At 40.8% G+C, this 11341-nt stretch overlaps 1 protein-coding gene across 1 annotated transcript in view; it reads left to right on the top strand.

Annotated features, from left to right (window-relative positions):
• The window catches only part of LOC107714433 (E3 ubiquitin-protein ligase TRIP12-like), a 59179-nt gene that overhangs the window by 14571 nt on the left and 33267 nt on the right, over positions 1–11341 (top strand). Inside the window, exons 3-5 of the mRNA XM_016520265.1 lie at positions 525–671; positions 1903–2028; positions 2143–3050. Coding sequence (XP_016375751.1) covers positions 574–671; positions 1903–2028; positions 2143–3050 — 1132 coding nt within the window. The 5' untranslated portion in view covers positions 525–573. The remainder of the gene's footprint in view (positions 1–524; positions 672–1902; positions 2029–2142; positions 3051–11341) is intronic.

The following is an 11341-nucleotide window of genomic DNA, read 5'->3' as shown; positions in this document are numbered from 1 at the left end:
ATCAGCTATACAGGCATTAATACTGAATGTTTTATATTCATTGCATACATATACTTCGTAGACATCCTTAATCTCTAATAACTCCATTCTGCTGTCTGTTGTTCTGTTGTCGGTGTTTCATTGTCTGAATATGGCACTTATTACATGCTGTGTGGTATCAGCATTTGGTATCGGGGCATTTTAACGAGTACGAGTACAGGAGCTCAGTATCGGGCCCGATACCAGTATCGTTATCGGTGCATCCCTACTTTACATAAATAGAACAGGAGGTGCATTTGGTCATGGTTGTTTGGACGAGACAGAATGGAGATGAATTGATCATTTGGTTGTATGGTTATACAGTGAGACTAAGATCGCTTTGTTCACCAGTCAGAGTAGATATAGTCCATATAGGATATAACTGACTGGTGGATACAAGTACAGAATGGCTTTTGTCCAAAATTGGTTCGCAAGACCATTGAGAACATTCACACAACATATCTCAACTAACCTTCCTTTTTTGTCTCTTTATACTTTGTTACCAGTGAATGGTAGTGTCTAGAAAGGGTATGTCCCTTCAGGAGAGAGGTGCCAATGTCCAACCGGCCTAATTCCAATCCAGGGGGGTCACTGCGCCGTTCACAGAGGAACACAGCCGCGGCCCAGCCAATAGACCACACACTTGCAGGAAGGTGAGTATGCAATTGCCAAACTTTGCACCAAAGTGCTGAATACGTCCTTGGTTTAGGTCTGTACGTGTACCTTTTATCTACCTATCTGCATCTAGAGCAGTTGTACCTGCAGAATTCTATTTGTGCAACAGTTACAATGTTGAGGTCACATGACCTTTCCAGTACCACTTTTTAATCTCAGTAAGGCTCTTTTATTGGATACTTTTACTCTCAGCATAAATTAATAATATCTGACTGATTTTATTTTAAATCGTTTCTGCCTGTGTGACACATCGCTAGGTTTCTTTATCAATCCAAGGTGACAGCCATGTTGACCACTGCGACATAAACAAAATATTACTAAGTGCATCTGTAATGGTTCCTTAACGGTTTTGATTAATGAAACCTTTATTATCAATAATGTTGACGACAGTTGTGCTGCTTAATATATATGTTTTTTGGAAAGCTTAATATTTTTTTTCCCCGGGATTCTTTGGTGAATTGAAAGTTCCAAAACAGCATTGATTTGATATGGAAATCTTCATTACATTATAAATATGGCCACTTTTGATCGATTCAGTATGTCCTTGTTTTATTAAAATATTACATTCTTTCCAAAAAAAAAAAAAACTACTGACCCCAAACTATTGAACGTTAGTGTAATTGGATAACTTTTGATCTCAAGGCATGGCCATCTAATAAGAATAAGATGTTCAGGATGCAGACTATATTGGTTATGTGATATCAACAGTAGAAATAAATATATGTTAGTTATTTTAGGGTGCTCAGTCTGTCTCTCTAGTCACATTCGATTCACACTGCAAACTCTCAACTTGAATAAAATATCATTTTCTTTGCCGTAGTGCTATAGATTCAGTTGTAGCATGGCATCTTTGCTGAATAGCAGTGCAGGGAAGACTGACAGTGTGTCTCTCTTTTAGGCCTGATGCACAGATGTTCGACACTTACGGGGATACTTTTGTCTCTTCTCTTTCAAACAAGTTCTTTATGTCCTCCAGTGACAAATGGCTAATAGTTTAGCTGCCCAACTCAGTGATGCTCTCAACTTGTGAGAAATGTCCAGATAGAAACTCGTAATGATTGTTGTTTGTCTTTGCCGTTGGGTTGACGGGTGTGTAGGAAGTGCTGTAGGACTGCAGAAGTAGTCAGCTTGTGAAATTGAATTTGAGGTGTTCCTCATTCACTGCCCATCCCACACTGCTCTCTGCTATTTAATTCCCAACCTCTCCAGGTTGCAGCCAGAGCAAGTAAACCAAAAAGCAAATTTCCCACCTGAAAATAGAAGATCTAATTCTAAGGCTTCCAAAACCCCGCCCAGCTTTGCCATCGGCTCCGCCCGCGGCCACGCCTCTCGAAGGTATCCCTTTTTCCTCCTGTATTGCGTGTGGGTCTTTTGTGACGCAAGTTCACCTTCTGACGACTGCTCTGTCTTGGGTACTCAAGTCTTTCCCCTTTCTGTTTGTTTTTACAGGAACAGCCTCTCTTTATCCGTGGGTTCACACTCTATTCCAGATCCAGAGTTGGAAGCAGCAGGGACTTCTGGCCAGCAGGGGAGACAGGAGGGCAGCAGCACCCGTGCTCTCAAACGCAGCTCAGCTTCAGAGCCCAACATCACCTTTTCGCCCAGCCCGGCCAAACGGCCCAAAGCGGTGTCCAGCCACCTTTTGGAGAGTTCATCCAGTGGGCCATCGGCCCCCACAACCTCATCTGAAGTTACAGAGCCGAGGAAGGCTCCAGCGACTGTCAGCACCAAGTCCAAAAAGAGACGGTTAGCAGCCGAGCCGGCTCCCGCCAGAGCCCTGAGCAAGAAGAGCGTGTCCTACCCTGGCCCTATTGGGGCCTCAAGCACCCCCTCTCAAAAGCGTAAGAAGGCAGACGCCTCTTCGTTGTCATCCTCCTCTTCTTCCTCCCTCCCCAGCTCGAGCAGCGCGGCAGGCCCCCTGCCACCCCGCAGCGAGGCCAGCCGGGCAGCCAAACCCCCCAAGCTGGCGTCCAAATCGGCCGCCTCAGCCAAAGCTGGGTGTAGCACCGTGACTGACTCCTCCTCTTCCTCTGCCTCTTCCTCTGCCTCTTCCTCCTCCTCCTCTTCCTCCTCGGCCGCCACAGGCGCCAACAGCTGCGCCCCTCAGGGTGCCCGGCTAAAACAGGGCAAGGACCAGAGCAAAGCGCGACGGTCACGCTCTGCGTCCTCCCCTTCTCCCCGAAGGAGCAGCCGGGATAAAGAGCAGAGCAAGGCTGCTGGCTCCTCCAAGTTTGACTGGACATCCCGCTTCAACTCCAAAGTCAACCTGCCAAAGCCCAAACTGTCCCTGCCGGGATCGGCCAAGGCTGAGACCTCCTCCAAGCCTGGGCCCTCCGGACTGCAGGCCAAACTAGCAAGTGAGTGCTCAAACTGCTTCTGTATTTTTAAGGCAATATTCCAAATTCCAAACAAGTAAACACGGTATGGAATTCATGGTATGGAATTCCCAAGTTAGACAAAATAGGAGACTAAACATCTGAAGGTTGGTGTAGGCAGTCTTCTTGAGACTAGTGTTGTCACAATACCAAAATGTCAGTAGTCTGTCTATACAAAGTAACAATTTTGGTACCATAGGAAAAAAAAACTTATAAATGATAAGTGATAAATTTGAACAATATAGCCTGCAAATCTTTTCACTTAACTAAACAAACATTACTTTAAAACATTTTAGTGAACATATAGTAATAAAAAGAAGAACAAAGAGACCCATTGCATAGAGCAGGTGTCAGGTCTGATAGTTTATATTTATACTCCGATTTGAATCGCAGATCTATTTTGACATGCACTATCAGTTTTTTCTTTGTTCCATCCATTGCTATGGTAGAGTGCTAAGCAGAATGAACAGTTAATGAACAATGAATAGATGCGAATTTGTGCCGGGCGATGCGAATTGAATGCCGTGGTTGCTGTGAAAGCCTGATATAAAGCGTGATATACGCAAGCCAATGAGCGAAGAGCTTATTTATATGTCCGGTTTGAGATGTCCGGATGTATCCGAAAATAGAGGAGAGCATTGCACGATGTTTTCGTCCAAGTGACACAACAAACGCCCCACGAGTAATCTAGAGCGCTAAGGCGATGCATTATTCGCTTCGCTTTTGGTGTGCACACACCATTAGAACTGCTTGTGAGAGTGTCGCATCATGTGATTGACTACAATACTCAACATTAAAAAAATTTGTAAATAGGAACTTGATGCTCTTCACAGAACGTGCAAACAAATATACAGGAGCATTTGAAAGCAATCGCCTATCAGCAAGTAACAAATTGACACAGTACTTGATTATAACTTGTATTGTTGCATTTTTAAAACTTCGGTATTGACTCGGCACTAGGGTTGGCTACCGAAACCCGGTACCAATATGGCACTGGTACCTATGTAACCGGTATGTACTAGAACCGAATCAGAACGCAGATTTCGGTGCCTCATTTCGGGGCCTCATTTCGGTGCCATGCCTGAGCGATCGATTTAAATATTTCCTCCGGTTCTCCGAAACGGACGTAAGAAGCATCATCACTGGCACCACACGTGAAAAAGAATTTCCCGACTGAGAAAATGAGGCTGAAAATATGTTCCGTATGCTACTTTAAAAAATACAGCGATTAGCAATAGATTATTAAGTAGGGTGACCATACGTCCTCTTTTCCACGGACATGTTCTCTTTTTGGTCCTACAAAAATGCGTCCGACCGGGATTTCTTAATTGTCCAAAATGTCCGGGATTCGGCCGTTTTCTTAATCCCCCTCCCGCTGAATCTCTGACCATTGCCGCCTGCTCGCGCAACATGTGTTTCGCTCCCGCGTTTTTTTTTGACCCTCTAACTCTAGCACTCTCTATTCTAATGCTACTTCTAATTTTATCTGCTTGTTTTTTTTTTATAAAAAAACTTGATCCTCTAACATTTGCACTCTCTATCCTATTTCTATTCTAACTGCTTGTTTTATTTATAAAGAAAAAAGAGCCTCTAACACTAGAATTCTCTATTCTTTCTCTGTTCTTTAATAAGTATCGGTTCAGGCACCGGAACCATTTTAAAAGTATCGATTTGGCACCGGTATGGAAAAAAACCCAAACGATACCCAACCCTACTCGTCACCAGTGGTACTTTTGATATTGAGTGTTTGTGTATTGGTAATATCAGTGCTGGGCTCTTTTGGTTCGATTGGATGTCACTGTGTGCAAACACTTCAACTATTCTACATCCAGACTTCAGTTTCAACAGTGCACATGTAGAACACCAGCTGCATGGGTGCTAGAAGTGAACTTCAGTTTTCAGGCACCTGCCACCAGTGATGCATCTGACACGCAAGCTTTCCATGACACCACTGATCTCTCTGGGTCGTCTTTTGCGATTGTCAGACGTGTGGCAAAATATGAGATTGATTCAACCCGGAACATATGGAGGATATTACACATTATGCCGCTTACACTGCTTTTGATCATGTTATGCGCTCACACTACGAGATCAATAACGTTGTTTATTTATGCACAGAGAAATCCTTTTCTCACTCTGGGACATGCAAACCTTACAACTAGTGGTGCACCAATCAGGAAATTTGTGGCAGATGTGATCACCTATTTTTTTAACAATAAGATCAGCCAATGTTAATCACCAATATTTATTTTTAAGAGGTCATGAAACCCTGCTATTTAAGCTCAAGTCTTGTTTTAGCTGTAAGTGACCCTTGTCACACACAGCAGTATATCTATTACATGTAACTTGTAATTACAAGTTCCAAAACTGCTCAAGTGAGACATTTTTTAGTATCTTATTTGTTTTTGATGTTGGTGTTTTCTAACAATTATTAGGAATCATCATCATGAAGACATGATGTAGTTATTGATGCCTAAACTATAAACATGGTTAAATGTATATCTCTGTATAAACTCATGCATTCTGTGTAAAAAAAAAAATATCAGAATACCGCTATTAATATTTGTTTTTAGAACAAACCGGCAAATTCATCTGAATTACAGCATGTTTGTTGAATTTGTGAAATTGCAAATGATTCACCCCTTTAGTCATTAGAATAGCATTGTACAGTATGTGTGATTTCCTATGTGCTGCAGCTAATAAAAGATGAGTCCTGAGTTTAGATCAGCCAATCACAGGAGACAAATATTGGCTGATAAAAATTGGTGGCCATTCAATCAGTGCATACTTACTTGCAACAATGAGGGGGGAAACTCACCAGCAAGCACACACAGCCTTATACATTCTATTAACTGAAATGTCAGTCAAGGCAGTCATTCTCTAACTCAAACACACTTACAAAGTACTTGTACTTGTTTAATGTTTTGATATGAAGTATGATTCTTGTGTACTAGGGTTGCTGTGAATAGACCGTGAATACACCGGTTATGTCACTTGCACACCGCGACACCGCCCCCACTGCCGTTTTCAGATTTTATATATTAATAAAAATCGTTTAGTTCAGTTAGAGAACAGACACTACAATTAAAATTGAACACGGCTGATCAATGTCCAGTTTTCATTTATCACGTGAGGTGAGACAGACAAGATGATTTCAGAAGTTTCAAAACGACGTGCAAAAGCACCGGTTTTAAAAATATTTTGGATTTTGAAAAGCCTGTTGTCTTGTGCCATTTATCTAAGGTGATATTGGAAGATTTTTTTTTAACATAAAAAAACATCCTTGTTTATTTGGTTCCACAGTGTTTACTGATCTTCAGTTTTGTATACCTAAACTTTGTGTAAGTTATTTGTTATTTTATATTAGGCATATAGCATGGTGTATTTTTATAGGGCTGGGACAATAAATCGATGCATCGCGAATCGAAAAATGATTCTGCATCGATTCTGAGATTTTCCGAAGGCCACCGCGATACTCTCTTGAATCGATTCTGAGCTTAGTTTTTAACAGCAGATGGCACTGCGTGCTTTAGAAATATACATATTCTGCTTGCTTCCAGTTCCTTACACACGCACCATTTAAACCTAAAATAATCATTCATAAAGTTCGAAAAGGTTGAAGCGAATTACAAGGATGTTCACAGTGGGCTGTGTTTGCACTAATCTCGCATCATAAAAGCATAAAAGCCGATGTGTAAGTACATTTAACCACTTAAATTACTCAGCCGAATGCACAAGCGCTCTTCTTCGTGAGCATTTGAGTGTGCAGTTAAAAACTAGCCTAGAGCGCCATCTGCTGTTAAAAACTAAGCTCAGAATTGATTCGAGAGAGAATCACGATGCATTCCGAAAATCTCAGAATCGGTCCACGAAACGTGATGCATCGATTTATTGTCCCAGCCCTATATTTTTTTTCGTTTTGTTAATAAAATTTCGATGTTCTACGTTGTATTGTACTTTATCTATTTATCTTCGTGTGTGATGCTGTGTTTCGTTGTGAAAGCGAAATTACTTTGTTTGGCCTTCCAAAAATGGACATGACTAGAAATCAGTGGTTAAGTTGTATTTACAACACTGTTCCAGAACAGTTCAACCCAAATATTCAGATGTGTCCAGCGCATTTTATGGAGGACTGTTTCCTGATCCTGGTAGAGTAGACTACAATGCCGGCTGTTCTGACTCACAGACTGTAAGTACGTTTTTTATATTTAAAGAATTTGACTATTCACTGATGATTAAAATGCGAGTTTTGAGCAGTGTAGAGTAGCACTTGTTGTTTGTCATTTCTCCGATCACAAATGCAGACATGGTTTTATGTTTACGCGGCGTGATGCAACGCAGCAGAAAAGACGGTATAAGTCATTATAATCCGTAATTATGTCCCCACTGGATGCAACAAATGCCTCATTTATAATGGGTTTTAATGTTTGTCTCGTTGCTCCGGCCGGACAGGGCATCACAATATGGTAAGGGGCGTAACATTTCCGTCACTCTAATAAAACATTTAAAGAACAGTAAACGATTATAATGAATGTTATATGGTGCGTATATTTAGAAAATACCCCTCTCTACAGCTTATTTTTCTAACTTAGCTGACTAACGAGTTTATGGTCACCAAATATGCTTTCTGAGGTAAATGTGATGTTACATTAATTGTTTAACTTAGCTGTTATATTGACGTCTTCGTGCGGCTGAAACACAGATTGAGCGATTACATGAGACAAGATACGGATTGTAAAGTTGTACTCTTTCTTTTAACTTGCCTTTGGATGTTTAGTCATATTTATTTTGTGCTGAAACTGGTATGTATGTGGAGGAGATCTGATCAGTTCACGTGCGCCCTCACGCTGCTGCGTCTATTGAACTGAGGCGCTACAGCGATCTGTCACTCCACATTAAACAGCGCCAAAACGGCATTTATTGTTTGAATACTGCAATACAATGGACAGAATTTGAAATCTGAGACTTTTTCATATTTAAAGTACCAACGCACAATGCTTATTGTGATTTATTGGATGGGAAGTGCCCTTCAATATTCCATCCATTAACTGAAAACAGGCTAGACTAATATATATATATCATTTCGTAAAAATGAGAATCGATTAAAATCGAGATCGATATTTTTTTACCCAGCCCTAGTGTGTGTGTGTGTGTGTGTGTGTATATATATATATATATATACACACACACACACCTTGCTACACTGTGTTAGGCTAACCGAGACTTGTCATTTGCACTTATATATTGTTGCTCTTTTGTTAGTTTAGACTGCTTTTATTGTTCTCATTTGTAATTCGCTTTGGATAAAAGCGTCTGCTAAATGACTAAATGTAAATGTATTTTGTTGTTGCTTGAATTGAATTCAAGTAATTGACGCCGAATTGACGCTAATTTGAAAGTGAAAGTAAAATGCTCATGGCGCTTTTACAAGCTATTTAAAATGGAAGGAAAGCGAAGAAAAGAGGGAAAACTACCTCCCCCCCATGGTGATACCGGTATTACCGGTGTTGTCAAATGTTGATTAACCGGTGGGAAAATTTACTCTCCATCACAACCCTACTATGTACTCTCATCTTATTCCTTTCTCAATCTGGGTCATATTTCAGCCCAAAATCAAACGGAACGACAGAGAAATTATTTATATATGAATCCAGCTTTTCAGACTGTTAAGGGCTGTTACTTTAATGAGAAATGAAAATTTTCACACCAAATTAGTGTAAAATGCACAAAAATGGTGCACATGTATAAATTCTTTACAAACATGTATATTACAAACATAAATATGTATACTTTTTTTCCCTTTTAATTTTGGGGTCAAATCCAACTTGGGAGCACTCTTGACAGGTTTCATGAAATTGAACATCTCTGGCATCTAAATTGCAGGTATTTTTTGCTGTGTAATCATTTCAGCTGATCCTTGACCTGAGGGCTAATACCTTGAGCAGCCCTGCCTCCACAAATCGGTGTCTTTAACAAAGGCGTGATCGTTGTGATTGTGATTGTTTCTAGCCCCAGTAATAGCGGATGGGGTTTTGGCTGTGGTCATGGCAGGGGTAGCTGGCTCAGGTTTCAGTCCAGTTCAGTGCCAGTGTACTGGTCTAAAAATACCAGCCTTCTGCTGCCTTACAGTATTGTATGGACAAGAGTTGCGACTGGATGTATGCTGAGGTAGGAAGGGCTTTTGGTGTGTAGTTGCTTTGTTGTGCAGATTAACCTAGCAGAGCTTTGGAGTATCAGAATGCCCAGAGGTGGGTCAGAATGCTGGCATGGAAATTTAGGCTTATGAGTGCTGCTGGTTGGATGTTTAAGATCATATCAGTTGTTTGGATGTTTTGTTTTGATCCTGATTTTTCTACTAAGGGTTGCTGTAAAGTGTTCCGTGAAGGCTTGTTGGAGGTGTTTATCTTGAGTACGAGAGGTCATCCTGCATAGACATAGGTCAGGCAGGGTTTATTATGGAAGAACGATCTCTGATATGAAGAGTCACGGGAGGGCATTCTGCCAAAGGGCAGGGGGGCAGTGCATTGCCCAGAATAGACCCTCAGTGTTAGGGTTTGACCACCAGACAGGAGCTGTTGAAGGCATGAGTGATTTATCTGGCTTTACTGGGACAGTGCTGTCAGGTCTTTTAAAGGTTCTTTCATTTTCCCTTCTCTTTCTTTCTGTGTTCAGTAGGGCTGGGTACTGTGACGATATACTGTATATCAGATGGGCGCTTAAAGTGTAGTAAGCTATTTCGTTTTGCTGTACTGTACTGCTCGTGTCTGGTGTAACTCTGGGTTGTTTATGGTAGCCAGGCAACGTTTAACATTTTTAAAGGGGTCATATGATTCTGCTAAAAAGAACATTTATTTTGTGTATTTGGTGTAATGAAATGTTTATGCGGTTTAAGTTTCAAAAAACACATTATTTTCCACATACTGTACATTATTGTTTCTCCTCTATGCCGTGTCCTCTTTTGGAAGGCCAAACAAAGTAGTTTCGCTTTCACAATGAAACCGCGTCACTCACCGCGGCTTTGAGTGAGCGGATTCGACGAAGGAGCGTCCGGCGGGCTTGAGGCAACCACGTGACAAGCCCGGGCTGGACTCGCGTCCACGGTGAAAGCCGATCCGGCAAGAATATCTCTTTGGATTTGAGACTGTAGTCTTGTAGTCTAAAAATTTAAATCGCATCATATGACCCCTTTAATAGTGCATACAGAATTCAAGAGATTTGTGTAGGGTTTGTGTATTTTATAACAGCTGTGGCTCATTTGGTCAGTTATGTTTGAATGATTTTTTTTTATTATTATTTTTTTACATGGGTTGTTTTTTTCTTAGCTGTTTTAAGATAACAATCAGCTTATCAGGAGCAAAGCAGGGCACCTTTCTTTAATCAGTGCCTTAAAAGGGTAGCTCACCTCAAAATGTAAATTCTGTCATTAATTACTAACCCTCATTAATTATTCATTCCCTTTCTGGGCCAAAAAAAAAAAAAAAAAGACTTTATTCAACAGTTTCCTCTCTTCCGTGTCAGTGTTCGGCGCATGTTCAAGGGAGTACCACGACGCATGCGTGTGATGCTGCTGACACAGGAGCCGTCATTCTAATGTAGAAACCCGGATGTGCTGTGCCTTGCTTACAAGCTGAGGAATGCACACGCATGTGTCGTGGTATTCTCGTATACATGCATCGAAGACTGACATAGAAGAGAAGAAATTGTTGAATAAAGTTGTTATTTTTGTTTTCTTTTGTTTTCACAAAAAGTATTCTCCTAGCTTCATAACATTATGGTTGAACCACTGATGTCACATTGACTATTTTTACGTTTTGCTTACTACCTTTCTAGGCCTTGAACATGTCAGTTGCATTCTGTCTATGCAGGGTTAGAAAGTTCTTGGATTTCAACAACTACCTTAATTTGTGTTCCGAGGATGCGTAAAAACCAGCAGACTGGTTGAACTCATTTTCTGCCAGTAGGTGGTGCTTATAGTAAAGTAGAAATTCAGTTTCCCCTTGTAAACAAACTTTTGCACATCCTTCCTTTTCTGACACCCGCTTGTCATGGCGATAAAATGGTGTGTTACTTTGGCTATATTTTCACACTTAAAACAATAATTTGGTATTCCTCTTGTACCATTATCCTCTTTTATGCTAAGAAATAAATCTCCTGACAGTTCTCTCTCAAGTGGTTTCATTGTTGTCAGCATTAAGTCTGAGTATATTGAATAATTTGAACATTCTTTGGTAACTGATCAAGCAGACTTGCTGGAATATTATATCTATAAAAAA

The sequence above is a fragment of the Sinocyclocheilus rhinocerous genome, unplaced genomic scaffold (assembly GCF_001515625.1).
Source record: "Sinocyclocheilus rhinocerous isolate Xijiao unplaced genomic scaffold, SAMN03320098_v1.1 scaffold88, whole genome shotgun sequence".
Taxonomy (NCBI): domain Eukaryota; kingdom Metazoa; phylum Chordata; class Actinopteri; order Cypriniformes; family Cyprinidae; genus Sinocyclocheilus; species Sinocyclocheilus rhinocerous.
This window is presented reverse-complemented; position numbering and strand designations above follow the sequence as displayed.